This window comes from Biomphalaria glabrata, chromosome 4 (genome assembly GCF_947242115.1).
Source record: "Biomphalaria glabrata chromosome 4, xgBioGlab47.1, whole genome shotgun sequence".
In the NCBI taxonomy this organism is placed as follows: domain Eukaryota; kingdom Metazoa; phylum Mollusca; class Gastropoda; family Planorbidae; genus Biomphalaria; species Biomphalaria glabrata.
Genome location: NC_074714.1, coordinates 27419191 through 27441097, shown reverse-complemented (window position 1 = coordinate 27441097; position 21907 = coordinate 27419191). Strand labels below are relative to the sequence as shown.

The window sequence follows — 21907 nt, the reverse complement described above, 5'->3', positions numbered from 1 at the left end:
TCCTGAGGATGGGTGAAGTCAGACGACATGATATCCTGAAGATGTGTGAAGTCAGGCGACATGATATCCTGAACTTAAGTGAAGTCAGGCAACATGATATCCTGAGGATGGGTGACGTCAGACGACATGATATCCTGAGGATTTGTGAAGTCAGGCGACATGATATCCTAAACTTGGGTGAGGTCAGGCGACATGATATCCTGAGGATGGGTGAAGTCAGGCGACATGATATCCTGAGGATGGGTGAAGTCAGGCGACATGATATCCTGAGGATGGGTGAAGTCAGACGACATTATATCCTGAGGATGGGTGAAGTCAGGCGACATGATATCCTGAGGATGGGTGAAGTCAGACGACATGATATCCTGAGGATGGGTGAAGTCAGGCGACATGATATCCTGAGGATGGGTGAAGTTAGACGACATGATATCCTGAGGATGGGTGAAGTCAGGCTACATGATATCCTGAGGCGACATGATATCCTGAACTTGGGTGAAGTCAGCCCTTATTAGAAAAATGACGCGCCCATTTTCAAGAAAGAGCGATTAAAAAATAAAATAAAGTGAAACGTGGTCGTATGTTTATATATTAGATAAAATGACGACTTAAAGTCAAAGTCTTAACAGCGCAATTAAACAATGAAAAAGAAAAAAAATGTAATTGGGAATGAAATGACCAGGGGATGAAATGACCGAGGATGAAGTGACCGGGGATGAAATGACCGGCGATGAAGTGACCGGGTATGAATTGACCGGGGATGAAATGAAATCTAAAACTAGTAAAACGACTTAGCAATATATGAATTTAGATATAATTTGAGACTTGATGAGTTTATCTTTATATTAAATTATTATGATACAGATCTATGCTCGCTAGGCCTACTCGATAGCTTATAAATCGATATCACTCAAATGTTTTGACAGCTGTCGTCCAAATAAGTCAATACCCAGATCTAGATTTATATTTGGAATTTTCATGTCCGTTATATCACGTCACTTCCGCTTTCAGCCATTGAGCTTGTTTACCTTAGCTATTTGAAATCTTGTTATTATTTTTTTCACTTATAATTACTTTTTCTAGTATAAATACTATTTTCTAAAACTCAAAATTTTAGAAATTAATTTCAATACCAAATAATATCGAAATCTACAGTTAACTCAATGTCGAAAATACAAAAAACCTCTAACGTTGGTCTTAAAGTCAAGACCTTTCCGGAACACATTTACCTGGCTGTCCTACACTGAGGAAGACCTTTTATAACTTTTATTAATTATTATTTATTAATTTAGTCTTATCTGAACATTTGTCCTTAAGCACCACGTGACAGATCGAACGTATGCCAAGAAATCACAAATCTACTTGAACATTGCAGTCTATTGACAGGGACTTTATAATGGTGGCACTTTCCCTTATTCTTCGTACTTGAAAGCACTAAATTATTATTCTGTATTCTTATATATTGCAGATGTTACTTCAAATGACAACATCATGATGTTCTACGCATTTTATGTGCCTATCTAGTCATGCATGTTATTCTAACGATATAACTCATTAAAGTATCAAATGGAGCCAGCCCTACTTACGCTGCAATATTTTCATTACCTTCTCCCTCGCTAATGTAGAACTACGAGTCTTTATTCTTGTAGACCTACGAGTCTTTATTCTTGTAGACTTACGAGTCTTTATTCTTCACTTTTCTTCTTTACAAAAACTAAATTGATCCAAGAAAATGTATCTTGAAACAAAATAACGAAAATGGTATGTAATTAAAATTTAAAGTTTGTATCAATTCATTCCACCAAAAACCATAAGCCGCTTTCAGTTTTGCTGTTTTAAACATTCCCTGAGAACAGAACGAAACCATTGTAAACAAGAAACTGCGGTATTATTAGTCAGTAATTTAAACTAAAATGACATTATAATTATATTCCTAATTGACATGTCTTGATTGTACGGGTCTCAAGAAGCTAGCCACTAGCTATCTGTTGATAACATTCTGAAGAAGGTCACGAGCAGTTGATTGAACAAAGGACTTGTACATATTGACAAGTGCCTTCACGTCTCGTCTGCTAACACTTTGACATTCATCTCCAGTGTAAACAACCTTTTAGTATAAGTGTTCAGTACTTCGATCGTTGTCAACTCTAAAGTCAAACCAATGGATATTCGTATTATGATTTCATATAGTTAGTTCCATGCATACAATGACTGTGTTCCAATACTAGAGATCTATTGAAACAAATTGCTTTATTATTTACAAGTTAAAGACTACAAGTTTGCAAGAGGAAAATGATGACTTCTTTGTTGATTGTTCTATGCTACTGTCTTCTTTGTACAGCTCAAAATATCTACAGAAATACTCAAAGCAAAAGCCCATTTCAAGCTCCGGCTGTAGACGAAACTCGTTGGAAGCAGCCCGAGGAAAAAGAAACTGTTGATACTACTGTTGTACCAAGTGTTCCTCCTGTTACCAAACAAGAAACAGTTGCCTTGGTCAAAGATCGCAGTCCTTTTAGTCCACCAGTGAAATCCGAGTGGCACAAAACAGATGACTTAAAGCCTGGAGTGTCGCAGCCATCAGCATGGCTGTCTTCCTTACAAGGTATGGCAGGGCTAGAATTTAACAAATATCGTTAGTGATCATTTACTGGATCGGGGAAGTATTAAAAAAGTGATTTGTAGCGGCCCCCGACAGGGGAAAAGACGCTATTAGTTTTGTGTGGCCTGTCTGTCCATCTCGTTTAGATCTCAGAAACAAAAGAGAAAATGAAAATTGGACATCATGATATTTTAGATCATTCAAAGTTCTGATGTAACGGCTCCTTTTTTTTTTTCTGAAAGCCAAAAATCTAATTTTTTAAATCAATTATGCAAACATTTTTTTCATAAATATACACCACTTTTAAACTATTCACTATTAATAGTAACAAACACTGGAGGCTTTTTTGTAAGGGAGACTACAACTTACCATTTTTTAACACATTTATGCAAATGGTTTTAGATATTTTTATCAAAAAATAATATTTTTTACAATTTTATTGCTAAATTATGTAAGTTCTATCATAATAATACTACATTTACAAACAAAATGTTAACTTTTTTTTAAGATAAAAAAATCTATTTATTATGCAAATAAGTTATACATAATTTTAAACAACAATTAATATTATCGCGTGACCTGTAGGGCTAGTGCACGATGGTTGTACTCCACAAGGTGGGAATTTTTTTATCCGAAAATTTATTTAAAAATGAAATACAATGTGTTCTTTAAACTATCAACATGGAAATGTTTAAAAAATTAAATTATCCTTTAATTGTAGCTGTCAGAGAAACATTAATCCAAAATGTAAATCTACTTGTAAAGTATCAATCAAACTTGGAAATGGTAGCTCATTATAGTCAGTAGATGGTTCACATTCTAATTGAAAGATTCTTTACAAATTAATTTTTATCTGTATTGAATAAATGATATTCCGAAATATGTAGATTTCAAAGATTTTTAATTAGCCACTAATTCTCGCTTTTTAATATATAATGTGTCCATTTCTATTCACTTAGTTTATTAGATTAATTTCTTTTATACATTTAAAATTGTATTACATCTAATAAAGCCTTAACTGCCGGTGTTTTATTTATTTAAAAACAAAATGATTTTTCAATGTTCCTTGTGGCTTACATCTGCCCACCTCAGAGACAACCATTTTGTAAGAATAATTGTATAAATGAGTTTGATTGTTGAATCTCTATATGTTTAACAAGAATTTCAGTTTGAATAAAAAAAAAAAAATTCTTGAAGCTTTGAATACGAGATTGATCCGTAACAAAACAATTAGATCAATTAGATACTCATTATAAGACATCAGTTAGGCCAGGTTCACGTCTAACTTCACATTCACTTTCATCTATACCTTGGTCTGCTGGAGCTTTGAGGCACCACATAGGATCTGTCAAACTTCTTTCTCCATTCTTCTCTATCTTTTGTCTTTGATAGAATTTCATTATGATATTCTTTCTGAAAATATTGAAACCTGCCTTTTTTCCTGCCTGGGTGGACCACTTCGGGGGCCGATTTTGAGTTTGTGTTTCCACACAAACTGTTTTTGTTACCTTGTTTAAATTAGCGCTTTTTTATAGAAGCAGAGCAAAACACAAATAAAATAAATAAATATTACTACAGTGGCGTAGCATAAATGGTGCGAATGGATTCATTGCACCCGCTTTCATTAACCGAAACGGACCAAAAGAAAAATGAACAAAGAAAAGAATATGTTGACTGCCAGCAATGTCTTTTACAAACGTTTGTTTACCATCCCATGTGTATATTTCGTTGTACTTGATATTCAGCGAGATACATTATATTATAAAAACCATATAAACACAATTTTAGTTAAAAGTAAAAAAAAAAAGAACAACATTATCCATTGTTACAATAAAAAGTCTATGTCTATTGATGGATGGGCATACAACTTTTTCTTATTAATATGAAATACCCGATAGTCGTTTTTTTACTTTAAAAAAAAAAACTACAAATGACCATGTCACTTAGGGAAGGTGGCACAATGTCTTTTTATTAATGTACAGAATTACTCGATTTTTTCTTTATCACAGTCGCGCTTTAAAGTTTCTAAGGGAGGCTACCATCATATGTTTAAATTAAACCATAGACTTATATATTATATCTAGACTGGAAACTGGAAATAAATTCTTATATGTACGTAAACTCTTTTTTCAGGCTCTAATGGGAGTCGCCCCAATCATGCCAATCAATCTTTTCTGTCTTAGAAAAGTAATGATTTTTAGTTTTCAAAGTTTAGAAATAATGCAAAATCATTTCTCGGATATTCACGCAAATATATGCAACAAAGAGATACATTGTTTGTTTCCATCGAAATAATGTTTCAAAAATCCTAGATGGAAATAATTCATTTGATTTAAATCATCTTATGTACATTTAAATAGATTGATTACCTAGATCTTTCTAGATTATGTATCTAAAAATTGCAAAATAATAATAATGAGACGAGAGTACTCTTATTTTTGATAATCAACTACTAGATCTAGATCTAAAAAATAAATTATATGTTACATAGGTTAGGGTTGAAAAAACAACAACCTTACTTCTTTTAACTACTTTACAAAACAACACCTTGATCCAACTTTCTAAAAAATTTTCACATTTTTTTGTAGCGTTAAAAAATCTCCATGTCCAGTCTAGATATCTATAATATAAAGTAGAAAGTAAGGCGTATGTATGTGTGTATGTTACAAATAGAAATCAAAACCGTTTGACCAATCTTAATAAAACTTGGCATAAATGTTCCTTGGGTACTAACTTAGACTGTAGTGTATGTATTAAAGCCCTAAAACAAACTTAAGACCCTCAAGGGTTAGGGACCAACTCTATGAAAGCATTATAACTTCATCGACCTAGGCTATATTTACCATATTTACATGAAAAGATCGAAAGGATCTAGATCTAATTTTAGAAACTACACTTTGCGCAGATAGTTTTTTTACTTTGACACATTGAAAATATAAAATATAGTATATTGATTTCATTATTTAATAAAATTAAGCTTCAAATGTGTGTTTCAAGTGCATTTTTACATAATACGTTCTTTATATCTGCGAATTTAGAATTCCTAACGTACATTCTTTCATTAGACATTGCCCGAAAGGTTACACATCTCTCTATTCCTAGGTCTAAAACTCTAATTCCACTCTAAGATGATACAACTTCTCTTCGCAAAGATAGTTCTATAATTTAACACATGAACATATTAATTATAGTCCATTCATTTAATATTTTTATCAAATTAACATTCAAATTTGTTTTTCTGAAGCATTTTTACATTCGTTCGCCAATGTTTTCATAAAAAATTGAATTCAGGTCAATTAGCTATTACATTTCCATATAACATTATTATTTTCTTTAATTGTTTCTAATGCACTATATCACTGACTACATCAGCAATACGCAAGTTAAGACAAGCAGTCTAGTAGTATACATAGGCGTAGCCAGGGGGGGGGGGGTTCAGCCACCCTCCGAAATGAAATCCCCCCCGCAGGGGGGGTGGTGTCGGAGTTTAGTGATTGATCTTTGGCTATAATTAGTTTTGGTGAAATTTTAATACTAAACCATCACTTGACCTAGCAAAGCCAAGGGGGTTTTGAGTTTAAAACCCCCTACCAAGGGGTATAGGGGGGTTTGAATTTAAAACCCCCTACCAGGGGTTTTGAGTTTAAAACCGCCTACCAGGGGGTTTTGAGTTTGAAAACCCCTACCAGGGGGGTTTAAGCTTAAAAACCCCTATCAGGGGTTTTGATTTTGAAAACCCCTACCAGGAGGTTTTAAGTTTAAAACCCCCTACCAGGGGGTTTTGAGTTTGAAACCCCCTACCAAGGGGTTTTGCATTTATCTATAAAACAAAAAAAAAATGCAAACGAAATTCTAAAAATTCCAAGAGCACATTTAAGGAAGATTTTGATTTTAAACCCCTCCCAAAATTTACGATAAACCCCTCTTCAATATAAAAAAGAAATTACACACTCAGAATTGTATGAGCGAAGCCAAATGGGTTTTGAGTTTAAACCCCTCTTCAGATGGGTTTGAAGCTAAAAATACCTCTTCAATTAAAAAAAGAAAGCAAATTACGCACTCAAAATGCTATGAGGATAGCCAAAGTTTTTTTTTTAGTTTAAACCCCCAACCAGGGGGTTTGAAGCAAAAAAATAAATCTTCAAAATAAAAGAAAACAAATTTTGCAATCAAAATGCTCTGAGGGTAGCCAAGTATATTGGGTGTTTTGAGCTTAAATTTCCTTTCAGAGGGGTTTGATGCTAAAAAATACTTCTTCAATTAAAACAAAAAAGCAAATTACGCACTAAAATTCTTTGAGCGTAGCCAAGCCGATGGTTTTGAGTTTCAACCCCTCTCCTCCAGATGGCTTTTGTAAAAGTTTAAAACCCCTCAAGATAGTTTTGAGTTTAAAATCCCCCTACAGAGCGTTTTAAGGTTGAAAGCCTTTTCTTCAATATTATTTCTAAAGCAAACTAGTCACCAAATTCTATGACCGTAGATAAATGTGGTTTTGAATTAAAAAAACAAACTCCAGATATATTTTAGTTTAAAATACCCCCCAACAGATGATTTTGACGCTAAAACTTCCCTTTTCGATATAACATCTAAAGCAAAATAGTCAATAGTCCAAGATCGTAGTCAAGAGAATTTACATATGTCTACCAGTGGCTGGGCCCCATTTAAAAAAATGCAATGAAATTGAAAAGCACTAAATGTGGCTCAACAAAGATGAATAAGACGTTTTTTCAGTCAGTTATAGAGATCGGGTCTAAATCAAGGAAATCCTATGCCGAACTGGGAGTCGACCCCTTAGTAAGGTTGTGACAGAGCATCGCATGAGGTTTGCGGGACATGTTCTCCGACAAAATGAATTACGCTTAAGAGTTGCGATGGCATCTTAGTACAACTTGGCGGCACACTTTCATTGAGGTCCTCAGAGCTGGAGGGAAGAGGCTTCAGACATTGCTAGTGACAGATTTTTGTGTAAACAGCAAATAGCAAATGCGCCGAACGGCGCGGGAGGGTCTAAGTCAGTTAGAATAGCACATTAGGTTTTTGAAATAAAACTTTTTAATAGCAAAATAATGCACTGTAGGTACCTCAGAATATGCATTTTGTTGGCTTTTAATACCAGAAATAGTGCTTGGCGCTCCCCCAGACAACTTGCTGACAAGGGTGAGGAGTCTACAATTTTTTCAGTAACTCCAGGAAGAATCTATTCTTGGGCACAATAAGCGTCTTCCAAAGAATGAAGGGTCAGAATGTAATAGAGATTAATTATGTACACACACACAAATCCATCCATATAAACATATATGTATATATATATATATATATATATATATATATATATATATATATATATATATATATATATATATATATATATAATTTTTTTTTTGGGGGGGGGGGCGGGGGGGGGGGGAAAAATCTCCCCCAAAACCCCCCTTAAAAGAAATTCCAGGCTATGCCTATGGTAGTATATATAAGTCTATGGTTTAAACTTTTAACCCGAGCACACTAGCACCTTGCTTCACCACCGCCACTATATTATATTCCCTACCCCTTCCAACGGAGAAAGATTCCTGGTTATGCGTCATCGAATTCATTTGCAAACAAATATGTATTTAGGACGGGTAGCGTTATAAAGCGGGCCGTGCCCATTAGATGTAACAGATACTAACATTCAAGTAGTTTGAGGAACGGGGCGAGGTGTAGGGATCAGAAAAGTCAGACGTCACAGAAGTGAGTGTGTTAGGGAGGGCGATTTAAAGCGGGCTGTTCCAATTTAAACTACTGCTACTAGAATACAAAATGAGGATTTAAAGCGGGCTGTTCCAATTTAAACTATTGCTACTAGAAGAATAACGATTTGCAGGATGTAATGAGAAAAAAAAAGTACACAGGCCAAAAAGTATCCTAGAGCCTCTCAAATATTTCAAAATATGAACTGAAAAGCAGAAGAATTGTCTAATACTGAAAATAAGACTATTTCTTAAGGTGGTGAGTTGGAGGGGAGGGAAGTGATATTCACTCGAATTTAATGGCCGGTCCAAGTTATAAGTAAGAAAAAATGGGAAGGGGGTTCAAGGCAAAATAAACAATAGATAGCATGAAAAGGTGCGTAGCCGGTGGATAATGCTACAAACATTTTACCAGAGAGAGAGAGAGAGAGTGAATTGATAAGCTTTGTAACAAAAAATAGTCCTACATAAATTTCCATGTATTTGTCTTTGTACAGACAACACCAACGTTCGTATGCTCTCTTTACACATGACTTTGTACAATTTTGTCATAGATCTAGACTTTATATTCAGTATTTATTTAGACACTCATCTTATACACTCAACTTTTTTTTTCTGTGAGTTACAGACCCCCGCCCCACCCCCACAAAGAAAACGTTAAATAAACCATCTGATCTTTCAAGATCTAATTTATTTATTTTGTAAACTTAGTTTTAGATCTAGAATGCATTTCAATCTAGATTTAGTCATAAACAAGGAGTGTTTCAAATGCTTAAGACTTAAAACAGGTTTACCGCATTCCAAATAATCACTAGCGGATCCGAATCAGAAACCCCATTAGTAACAACCATGCTGAGATTACTCCCTAGCGCACGGAAGAGGAAGCGGGCAGTGAGTTTTAAGGTCGCCTTATCCCCGTACAAGGACAGACCTCTTGTCGCACATGGACCATTATTCTCTCTCTCAATTCCTTGTTCCGTTCGTCCCTCATGCAGAGCTCGTCATTCATAAAGAATGTGCTCTATTGTCTCGTCGTCCTCGACGCAGTGGAGGCACCGTGTGTCGTAGTTTTCCTTCCACCGTCCAAAGTACGTTCCTTTTGGACAGTGTCCGACTCGAAACTGGGCTAGGACTGCCTGTTTTGCACGGCAGAGCTTCCACCATGCGTCCTTTCGGTCTGGTATACTCATCTGCCAGTGTATTTCTGCCCTTGTCGGAAGCGTCCCAACCGTCGTACCAATGTGCCAACAAACGGGTGTCGGCTAGGGATCGTACACTTGTGAGAGTGCACGGTTCATCGTATTGGGTGCACGTTGCTGCCGCGGCCTTCGCTAAAAAGTCAGCCCTCTGATGACTGACTAGACCACAATGGGATGGAACCCACTGTATAAAACTATTTACATTGAGCTCTAGAAGTCGCTCCTCCACCGCGAGGAGTGCTGCCACCTTCCCGACGCCTGCAAGCTGCCCTTCAAGGGCATCGAGGGCAGGGATTGAATCGGTAAAAATGACCACGTCCGCTGGGGCCGTGGATCCATTTCCGACTCTTTCCGCTACCCACTTCAATGCTACGAGCATTGCTTCCATCTCAGCTTCCGTGCTGCTTTTCCCATTGCAGGGTTCACTCAGCTCCACACTTTTGGGATTACCAGAGAGTCGGACCACCGCCCCATACCCAGCTTTCACAATGCCCTCGAGCATCTGCACAGATCCGTCCGTGTAGATAGTGATCACTCCAGCCGGATACGAAGCGATGGTCTCTCTGACTGCTTGTAGTAGCCGTGTAGGATCGCACCGCTTTCTCACCTCTGGGTCAAGAAGGCTCTTCTGTACCGTCGGCATGCCGAAAGCTTTGTCAGGGGGAAAGGAACCAAACGGGGAAAGAGCAGCCCGCTCTGTAGGCAGATTCATCTCTCTGACCAGCTCACGCGCCACGTGCATAAAGCAGGGCCAGTTTTTGAGACGTCTCTTGCCCTCCCAGTTGTAGACCAGACTTCTGAGCGGGCATCATCGAAAAGATGAAAGCGTTGAAGATTAGTCTAAACATAATACTATGTGCTAATGAATTTTTGACCCAGAGATCTCAGAGGGTTAGGGTAAACAATGTTATATCAAATGCACGCATAGTTAACACAGGGGCGATCCAGGGGGCTGTGACATCGCCATTGTGGTTCATTTTGTACACCAATGATTTTCAATCCGATAGTCCTTTTTACTCCTTCACAAAATTCGCTGATAATGCGGCTCTTCTTGCCCTGCTCTCAGAGAACTCAGACGTAAATGAGTATTTCAGAGAAATAGAACACTTGAAAAATACTGTAAAGATAATTTTTTATTATTAAATGTAAAAAAACCACAAAGAAATGATAAATGATTTTCCTAGGGAAAAGAAGGAAAATGATATTTTTTCTGTAGCTGGAGAAACTATTGAAATAGTGCAAACCTTTAAATACCTTGGTACTATCATAGACAATAAACTAAATTTTATATATATTGTTGTAACTCTAGGGTAGGCACTCAACGTAAAGGCAGGCAAGACAACACAGTGTAACAGGAAATAAAGACAGGTGTTTATTCACTAGGACAAACACATAGCATCCTTCAGCTTCCTCAGAGTCTTTCTACTAATTTACCAGTCCTTTAGACAGCAACCCGAATGTGGACCAACGACAGCCTTCCCTGCTTCGCTCCAAGTCCCTTCTACAACCTTCAGGCAGCACCAAAAGCTGGCTTCTTAGTTTCCAAACATTCAGACTCTTCACAATCCCTGATGCAATGTTCTTCTCTCTGTCCTAGTCTTTTTCTCCCATCCTAGTGTCTTCCTGTTTACGTTCACTAGTGCGCTAGTGCGCACCTCAAGCACTGGTGCAAGGCAGGGTTACAACACTATATATATATATATATATATATATATATATATATATATATATATATATATATATATATATATATATATATATATATATATATGAGAATTTAAAAAGCAGTAATTCTCAAACTTCGGCTAAAAAAAAAAAGAAAAAAAAAGTCATGTTGAGGCATTTCTCTTGCAAGATTGGGGGTATGAGGGAGCGCTGTATGCTTCCCGAGTGGGGTTCGGGGCTAAGCCCCGACGTCAAAAGTGTTTTCTTGCATTCTTCACTGCAGAAACGCATTCTCCTGACATCTACAGCTCATTATTAATCAATCGGGTTCGGGGCGAATCATTCTTCACTGCAGTAGCGCATTCTCCTGAACAGCTCAGGATCAGTGAGGTTCGGGGCGAAGCCAAAATCGTTTTCTTGCATTTTTCACTGGAGAAACAAATTCTCCTAAAATCTACAGCTAATTATTCATCAGTGAGGTTCGGGGCGAAGCCCCGACGCTAAAAGCGTTTTCTTGCATTCTTCACTGAAGAAACGCATTCTCTTGACCTAAAGCTCTTTATTCATCCTATTTAAAAAGGACCTTTTGAATAATGTTGTACTTGAAAAATATTCTAATATGAATTTATAGGCCCTTAATACATTGCTAATAAAACCGATTTATTCCTTGAAAAGATAAGATACCCCACATATTTAGATTAAGGCTTTGAGTATCGCCTCGAAGAAAAAATTATTCGATAAATTTCAACCATAATATGTGAGTTAAAGTCCCAAATTTATTTAACTAGAAAAATATGAGATTGAGTAAAGGTTGGAAAAGGGCGACTATGACAACGTGATTGGGGTTTAGAACTCATCTCAATCGTGACTCTTATATTAAAAAATTTCGTTTGAATTCTAACTTTTCCAAAGCAAAGTCTTTCTTAAAATAATTATGATAAATTCATTTGAAATTATATAGACTCTGTCTGGAAAGGGGAGGGGCGGTAGAATGAACACTATTAATCATCGCTCCTTTGTGTAATTTCTTCTAATGATTTCATTTGGCATTAAAGAAAAGGGGTGGGGCGACTGTATATAAGAATTTAATTTATAGCATATATAAATTATATTAGTTTGAAATATAATTAATTAGTATGTATTTTTAACATAAGTAATAAATTCGTATACAAACTGTGTGAATTCTATACTACAATACATCCGACCCCCCCCCTATTGTGAATAGATTCGTTTGAATGTTTTTGTTTCTTTCGACTGTGTCGACATGTTTCAAAGGAAGAGGAAATGTGTTCAATTAAACATTAGAAGCTGGGGGGGGGGGGAATACCACAGACCTATATATATGTTATATAGACTGGACATAGAGATTTTTTATCACTAGAAAAAATGTGCAAATTTTTTAGAAAGTTGGATCAAGGCATTGTTTTGTAAAGTAGTTTAAAGGAGTAAAGGGTTTTTTTTTTTGTTGTTTTTTTCAACCCTAACCTATGTAACATATAATTTAATTTTTAGATCTAGTAATTGAACATAAAAAAATAAGAGTACTCTGTTCTCCGAGTGGGGATCCCCCTGGATCCGCCAGTGATTAATACATAATAACAATATATATATATATATATATTTCTAAAATCTCTAGAACTACTAGAGATAAATGTGTCAAATTTGGTACACATATTCAGAGATAAATAATACAGAGAATCAGCTAGTTTTAATGACTTTAGCTGAAGAAGTTTTTAATATATGATCTTTTGGGGAAAAAAAATGTGGATGCATTTTACAGGAAAAAAATCACCCTTTTTTAAAAAATCATAAAATGCACAATACTATGGGAAAATGTATAAAATCTAGCTAGCTCCTTCCAGCCACCTTTATACTTTAAGGTGTAAGTATTTTTAGCTTTGAAATTTATCTATTTTGAAAAATTTTAGAATTTTCCTATATGAACTAATTTTTGTTTATTTTCAAGATGGCTGCCGTTACCATGGCAACCCGGAAACATTAGACAACATTCAATATATATTTTTTATTATTGAGTTGTCATATAATATAATATAACAATAGTTATTAAGTTAAAGCAAAAATAAAAAAAATAAATTTCGCTATCCAGTAACATGAACGTGTCTGTGTGTATGTACGAGGCCACCAACTATAAAGGTTGTGTGTGGGAGGGTCAATGTAAAATATTTTAGCATATATTTGACTGGTTTCTAATGTAATTCTCTCATAAGTAAAGTGCAATCTGGCTTGTATAGTGGTTGGATGTATGTGTTCATGAATTTTAGACCAACAACTGGTCATCAGACTTGTAATTTAAAGTCCCAAGACCGCTTCTGGTTCTGGCTTCAGGGGCTTAATACTGATAGTAGCTGTTAGTTAATAGTTATTAACAGCGAGAACATCAACCTATTTATACCTTGAACCTTAGATGTTGCGAAGCATAGATTTAATTGTAGTCTGTAGGCCTATTATTGATATCTATGTTTAGATCTACTGTTATATAGATCTAAGAGCATTAGGAAAACCAACTATAGAAGAAAAAAAAACGCAGCCACAACTTCCCTACAAAAAAAAAAACAACAACAACAACATAGACTTTGTGTTCGACTGATTGTAACAACCTAGTCAGATAGACGTAGTGAGCCTATACATGTAGTCCTAGTGTAGTGTGTATAGTTGATTGTGTTGACCATCACGCGCATTTTTCCTTGGGCATACGCAATAGTGTGAGTGGTCAGACAAAAAAAAGATAACACATTGGCATGGTCAGTCAAGCATGTAGATAAATTATAGGCCTACCCGTACACTAGTTACAGAGGTCAAGTTTTTTTTTTTAAACTCAAGCATATTATTTCTTTGTTCAATTTCTTATATGCGATTTTAAATTTTACTGCAAGGTTTTTCCGTTATTTATTAAGTCAAAAGAATTAAACAATGAAATTAGCTTTCTTTCTAAAGGTTTTAATACAAGGTAAAAAATATACACACGCGCACATGCACATCTTTGTTTTATTTTATTGTGCAAAGAACGTACGTAAGAAACATTAAATGCAAAGAACGTACGTTAGAAACATCTTCCTTAATTATTACTTATTACTGATTTTATTCGTGGTTTCAGTAACTGTTACAAAAAGGCACGATAGTAAGCCTATGGGTGTCAGGTGTGTAAAAAGTCTTCCTGACCTGATACACAGTGGCTAAGTAAGCATCTTAAGTAAAAAAAAAAGTAATATCGAGGAGTTACTTGACTGTCATACTGTCACAAATTATTAAGAATATCGTGATCAAATCAAGACACTTAACTGCAGGAGTTATATTCAAGTTAACACGTTAGAAAAGTAATTTAACCGCAATATTTATTTACATTGTAGTATGCTTGATTAGCACGTTGTACTTTTTTCACTCTGTCTTAAAAATGGTCAATGTCTAACAATAAATTGAGTGTCAAGGACCAAATAAATAAAATAAAGAGTAGGGGGTCTTTAACTCGCCATTTAAAGATAGCCATGGTCGTGTCTTTTACGCTAATATAGACTTTTTTCTACAAAATAATTAGTTACTGGCTTACTGGGCTATGAAATCTAGCGGTCTGTGTTCTGTGTAGCTAAATGTCACTGGTTTAGGTGTGTGATCATTAGTCCAGCTTATTAATTGAGATTTATATCCAAGTAACTCGGCACACGTGAAAAGGTGTGGCCTCTAGTCCAGCCACGTGATACAGATTTGTGACCTCTAGAGGGTACCTACGTCCATCGTATCTGACTTGTGGTCATCTGTCTATCAATGAACTCAAGGGGATGGACTAAACAGATAAAAGTGGGTGGGAGTTGTTCGTCTCTACCTCTGGAGATATACCTGGTTACCAGTGTAGAGGTGTGGCTCTTGTAGTCCACCCCCCTACTAAAGATTTACTACCAAGTAAACAAAATCAGTTCCCTCGAAAGATGTGACCTCTAGATAGTGTCGATATGCGGACATTAAACCCTACGTCCATCGTATTTGACTTTTGTGTCTATCAATAAACTCAATATGATGGACTAAACAAATAAAAGAGGGTGGGAGTTGTCCAGCTAGATAGACGTCTGGTCAGCGTAACATAGTCAAGGAATATAACATTTTAACATGTTACCTATAGAAGGTAGGTCAAGACAAAGTGAAAAAATTTGCCAGCCATTGCAGCTCTGTATGTAAAGCGCATTTATGATGTAAAGTTTCATTTCTATTTATATTAACACGCCCTGTCTTTATAATAAAAGATGTTTGGTGCATATTCATATAGGCTCTATTTTTAAGTCCATTTAAAAAAAATATAAACATTAATACAACAGACATAAATGGAACGAGGTCAATTTATGCATATTAAATAGGTGTACTTTTTACTATTCGGCCAACTATCCGGTAGTGATATTCGACTGGAACCGAATATCTCCAAATAGTCAAAAAATGCCGAATATTCTTCAGAAGCCGGAGCGACTATCCGGTGAACCCCTAATATATAGGCCTATAATATATAATATATATACAGGTCTGAGAGTTGATCAATCGCGGATACGTAGCCTACCCATAGTGTAGGCTACCAATGTCAATAAAGTGCTTAAAAAGGAATTCTAGTTTTGTGAGATTTAAACATTAGTAGGGCGTATTTACAAAAACATATTGGGACAAAACAACGAATAAAAAAATCTGTTTCGGAAAAATTCACCGCGGCGAATTCAATCGTGAAAGGTGCTTAATTCTTCAAAACACACAGTAAGTTATAAAGGGTTGAATTTGTATACTTTTTCTTCTAGTGCAAGTAGAAGAATTAATGATGAGTGAATGAATCAATCAGGTAGCAAGGGCTTTCGTGTATGCATCTCTTTCCAGTGTACTGTTATCATGCATGATATTGCGCACAATTTAAGACTCTACAAGAATGAAATGTTTTGTAGAGACATGATTCTTTCAACTAGGCTTAAAGTAGGTTTAAATCCTACTTCTCAACATACTCGCACTAGAGGCTTTCTTTCTTCCTTTCTCATGGTCCTATTTTGTCTGCCCACAGCTCGCCAGTCCCATAACACAGACTTGATACCTGCTATTTCAAACATTGATTTAAATCAAGAACATCACAAAGCCAAACTTCACATCAATTTAAAAAACGAGGAAACCAAAAGACCAAAAGCTCGATCAAAACGACCAAAAATAAGTGTGTACCAGCACAGGTAAATAGGACAAAATAATTCGTTTTATTTTGGTGTATAATTTATTAGTAGAATCTGACACACAAAAAAGTGTTCATTTCAACTTTAAAAACTATAAGACCAGTTTCTTGTCACCAGCATCAGCTTTTGGAAGGAGTTCGACTTCCATGTGGCGCCTCGGTAGAGATTAAAGGAAGAGATGTGGATAAGAAAAACATTATGGAACGCGATCTCTAATTTATGGACAAAATATATTACAGCATGAAGATCCTTATTGTGCTTTTTGCCCGAGAAATATACTGAGATGAACTCTACAACATGGTTCAAACTTGATTAACTTATAAAATTTATTTTTTAAAAAATATTTCAAGTTACTTTTTTAACTATATAAATTGGCAATAGGGCAGGATGGATTACTCCTCTCGTTGTGCCTTTGCGAGAAACTGTTATTCGGCGTAGTGCTTCATAGCTCTCATACAGGTCTATTGATTGGTATATACGATATCTCTCAGATTTTTTTTGAGCGACATGCACCACTGTTTTTACTGACTCTCCGTTGTCAGCCACGGACTTCAAAGTTCGTCCGTAACCCGGCAAAGAAGACACCCATTTGGCTGTGTCCCGTTCTGAACTATTAATGTCTGTTCCGAACTTTTTATCTCTACCATGGATCATCACGGTCCGGACGGCTCATTTGCTGCCATTTGCTTTTTCAGATCTGTCCAAGGATTTCAATAACTTCTTATGTAAGCGCTCCTGATTATAGTCAAAGCCTGTTGAAACGTATATGGTGCCATGAAAGTGGGTACGATCTGCGCTTCATCTCCAACCAGAGCATCAGCCACGTCATTACCCGTCATGCTGCAGGAGTGCACTGCATAAAGGCCACAGCTCCAATAAATTGGGGATGCTATTTGCGGCACAGAGTGCCTCTTCTAGCAAAGGTGAATTTTCCCACTTCTGGCTTGGCGGCAGGATACACAAATCAGAGACAATAAGAATAGAAATTGCAACGGTCTCTTTTTAACGGAGTGTTCCCCCAGTGTCTTAGTGCTCACTTATCGCCGTGATTTTTGTCATCAAAGCTACGTCCGGGTAACTAATATAGGTCTGTCGTGGAGTGGTTTAGAACCGACCAATCTGTATAACAATATATATATATATATCATGGGCAATAAACGATAAACGTCTTCCGAAAGAATCAAGGGTCAGAATGTAATAAAGATTATGTACACACACACACACACACACACATAAATACATATAAATATTTTTTTTCGGGGGGGGGAGGAGAAAAAATCCCCCCAAACCCCCCCCCCCCCCCCGAAAAAAAAATCCTTCAGGCTTCAGAAATTACCAGTGACAGATTTGTGTGGAAACAGCTAAACGGCAAATGCCCCGAACATCGCGGGAGGGTCTAAGACAGTAAGAATATCACATTAGGTTTTTGAAATAAAACTTTTTAATAGCAAAATAATGCACTGTAGGTACCTCAGAATATGCATTTTGTTGGCTTTCAATACCAGAAATAGTGCTTAGCGGGGGGGCTCCGCCCCGCGCTGGGGGAGCTCCTAGCGCTCCCCCAGGCCACCTTGCTGACAATGACGTCGAGTCTACAATTTTTCCACTAACTCCAGGAAGAAATTTAGGGCACAATAAACTTCTTCCAAAAGAATGAAGGGTCAGAATGTAATAAAGGTTATGTACACACACACACATACATATAAATATATTTTTTGAGGGGGGGGGGGCGGAGGGGGGAGAAAAAAATCCCCCCACCCCCCACCCCCCCGAAAAAAATCCTGGCTACGCCCATGTATATATATATATATATATATATATATATATATATATATATATATATATATATATATATATAGATAGATAGAGAGAGAGAGAGAGAGAGAGAGAGAGAGAGACTAGCCGATACACGTTTTTGATACTGTTAAAATAGTTATTACTTTATAATTTTTTAACCGGGACACTTTTTTGTGTCATTCTTCACCACCGCGCGCGCGCACACACACACACACTTAACTTTAGTCGTCTCCCCTCAACCCCCCACCCCCCAACTATTTCATCCTTTATTTGAATGACCAACTGATTTAGATAATGCTCACATAGTTTTTGGACCAACTGTCATAATAGGATTGTGGTCTGAGCCAATATCTGCACCTCTTCTGCTTCTTACATCCAGTAATCTGCTTCTACTATTGCGACGTATGGTCATGTGGTCAATTTGGTTCTCTGTCTTATTGTCCGGTGAGACCCTTGTCGCTTTGTGGCATTTGTTGTTGGGGAAAATGCTGCCTCCTATCACCAGTTCATTAGATGTGCAGAAGTCTGCAAACTTTTCCCCATTTTCATTAATGGTGCCGAGTCCATGGGTGCCCATACTTTTCTCTCTCTCTCTCTCTCTCTCTTTCTTTCTGTTGTCACTTCCTACTTTGGCATTCAAGTCTCCTATGACGAGCAAAACTTCTCTCATAGGTATCTTGTCAACTATACTTTGCAGTTGGTCATAAAATCTATTTTTGTCAGTATCACTTGCTATAGTTTAGTTTCTGTAACAGTATTTTTTCTCCGGGGAGGGGGATGCACCTTTTGTCTGGCCCCTTTCCTAACAGACCTGTCCGGCTTGGTAGCCAGGAGTGATGAGCTCCTGCAGGTATAGCTCTGAGGGTCATTGAGGCACGCTGTCACCGCAGCAAGGTATGTACATCAGGTGACAGATGTCTTCGTGTAAACTCTTATTTAAGCATCTTTGTTTTCTTCAGTGGGTGTTTAGCATCTTTGGTCTATGATGTATGATCTGGGTGATAAATGTTATTTCTCAACTGCTTTCCTGCTGTCACATTTTCTATAGCAGCTCTCACTTTCTCTGTGCCATGTATTGTTTTTTTCTTCTCATATTTCGTTCGATAAATAATATCTGCACATTCCAATATACCAATGGTTTCAACAGTTGCAATGATGTCCTTGAGCTTTTTGTTCATTGCACTTGTGTATGTTATTAAAACAAGCTGCTTATTGGAGTATTTCTGTACTGAACCTTTTCCTCTTATGTAAGCTTTATTGAATATCTGCTTGACAATACCAAGTGAACCTCTTTTTTGCCGTTTGATTAAGGCTGCCTGGGGCTAAATATGAATATTGTGAAAATGCATTAAAAAACAAATGTTCTGTATTTGAAACTGTTGAAAAACATTGTCTTTTCTTGGAACCATGGCTAACAAAAATAACGTTCTGCAGTTGTTTTCTCTCAGGTCGTTTGATGCCAAGGAGTTAATAGAAATAGTCAACAAATAGAAATGTTTTTCCGTTCAAAAATGTTTGTTAGGAATATTCTATAATTACATGGCAGGGCTCAAGCCAATGGCCTCGAGACGAAAGTCCAGATCACAGGCAGCCATCACACATCTCCCAAGACGTTGTCATTGGTTAGTGGAAGGTTTCATTGAAGTGCTAGCCTAAATGCTTGAATGGATCACACATAGCTTTGTGATGAACACAACATATTAATAAGAGAATGGCTAGCGCGTGTCGAATCTCTACACATCTAAGTTTGCCCATGTTGTGGCAAATGGAGGTACGGGTATGATCAAAGAACCTTTCCGCCAGACAGAGAGTCAAATAGTTAGTCTCATTGAATGTAGCCGAGAATGTGTAGACTCAAGAGGGATCATGGGAAAAAGAAGCACAGCTCAGCCCTAATTGGTTTTGACCAAGTTGAAAACATAACAACTAACTTGCCATTCGTTCTTGCTTAAGTTTTCTCAAGACGAAACTCTATTGTAAGCTACCCATCAAGAATTTCATTTCTCATACTAGGTGGGACAATTTTTATTTTTCATAAACAAAAAAAAACTTTCTTTTCATAAATATTGTCTTTTAATTGCTAATAGCCTACAGTTTTATTGCTTAATTTTTTAACTTTAATTATTCCTTACTAGCTTCAGGTTTTCGTTGAATCCATGGAAGTTCCTGAACATTATTCTTTTGCGTTATAAATGCTTCTATCCAGGTCGTCATCTAAAATCAATTGTTTCTTCACTTTTGGATAGTGTTGGCCAGTCGAGGAACGACTATGATATAACTTGAAAAGAACTGGACTGTACATTAGCTTTGGTCAAAACGTTGTACAATGTTGGTTGATATTTTACTTCCTAGACCAAACTTCCCGCAGGATGACGAGGGATGGGAGCGGGTAGGGTATGAATCCGGGACCATCGATAAATCCAAACGACAGTCCAGCGCGCAAACCGCACGACCAGGCAGCCATCCTGTGCTGTCACCGTTTTTTTTTTTAAATTTTATTTTCTACTTTTTAGTGTGTTTTGATGTAAGCGTTGTTTTTTTTTTTAAATTTTTATTGTGTCTTGTAAGACAGTTCCGAGGTACTTTAAAGTTTCAAATGTCTCAATGTTCTCTCTAGCGACTTAAACAATATCTTTTTCTTTTCGGGAGTCGATAATTTTTTTTTCCTTCAGTATTAAAACTTGTTATTACATTATTTTTCGCTGTTTTCGTTGAGTTTATTAGCAAGTGTTTCTGCGTAGCTTCTGACAAGATTCTTTTTAGTTTTGACCTGTGCTCCCGTCATTCCGTTCATATTGAAGTGCTTACATTTTGTTTATTATAATGTGCTACTAAGGTAAACAAGAAATCAATAGAAAGGGACTGCTGTCTTGACAAGTTTCTCTTTTAAACAGTTCAGTTTATTTCTAGGGACATGCACGACACTGTACCTGGTGTAACTCCGTGGACAAGATACACTGACAAACCTAAAGTCTCAGAAGAAAATACTTGGTCAAGAGGACAAGTTAATGGTAAGATATTCTCAATCTCTCTCTCTATACCGATATATATCTATAGAATCTTTAGAATTTAACTGACTAGGAATGCCTTTACTTGACTGTTCCATTAAGTAGGCCACATTTTGTTTCTTTACATTTGCTTAGCCCAGTGTGGTTATCAAAGTTATTCACCCAGAACACAAATCTGTTGTCAAGGACAAGTATTACGAAGACAAGGTATTCAGCCATCTTGTTGCGGAACTCAAACCTATGATAATGTCTTCAATAAATGTTGCAATGGAATAGTATCGTTCAAGTCAGCACAAGATCAGAATTGCTAATCAGAAAAATTAAATAATATTTAATTTGAAACAAGTTGTATTAAAACATCTATGTCATTATGTGTGTCATTATAAGAAATCAGCCCTAGCTAGTTATATTAGACATCTCTCTAAAGCCCTAGCTAAATATCCCAGACATATCCAGAGATCCTAAAAAGTTGTTCAAGAGATCTCCATAGGAACAAGCTAGTTATCCTTTCAATCTCTAAAGCCTCAGCAGGTTCTAGAGATCTACAGTCCAAAGCAAACCCATCTAAAAATGTGCGACCAGCATTATTTTGTTATTATTGAGATTACTTTATATCAATGTTTTCCTCAAGTAATGTCTAGTCATGGTCCAATTAATTAATACATTTTATTTCCTCTTTGCTTTAAATTTAATGAAAACTTGAATGGATTTG

General features: G+C 36.5%; 1 protein-coding gene across 1 annotated transcript; it reads left to right on the top strand.

Annotated features, from left to right (window-relative positions):
* The first annotated feature begins 2130 nt into the window (after positions 1-2130).
* LOC106054055 (uncharacterized) lies at positions 2131-21564 on the top strand. The gene is made up of 4 exons (XM_056025492.1): positions 2131-2602; positions 16231-16390; positions 21098-21198; positions 21331-21564. The coding sequence occupies exons 1-4, from the start codon at positions 2290-2292 to the stop codon at positions 21504-21506; spliced, it is 750 nt and encodes a 249-aa protein (XP_055881467.1). The 5' UTR covers positions 2131-2289; the 3' UTR covers positions 21507-21564.
* The last annotated feature ends 343 nt before the right edge of the window (positions 21565-21907 follow it).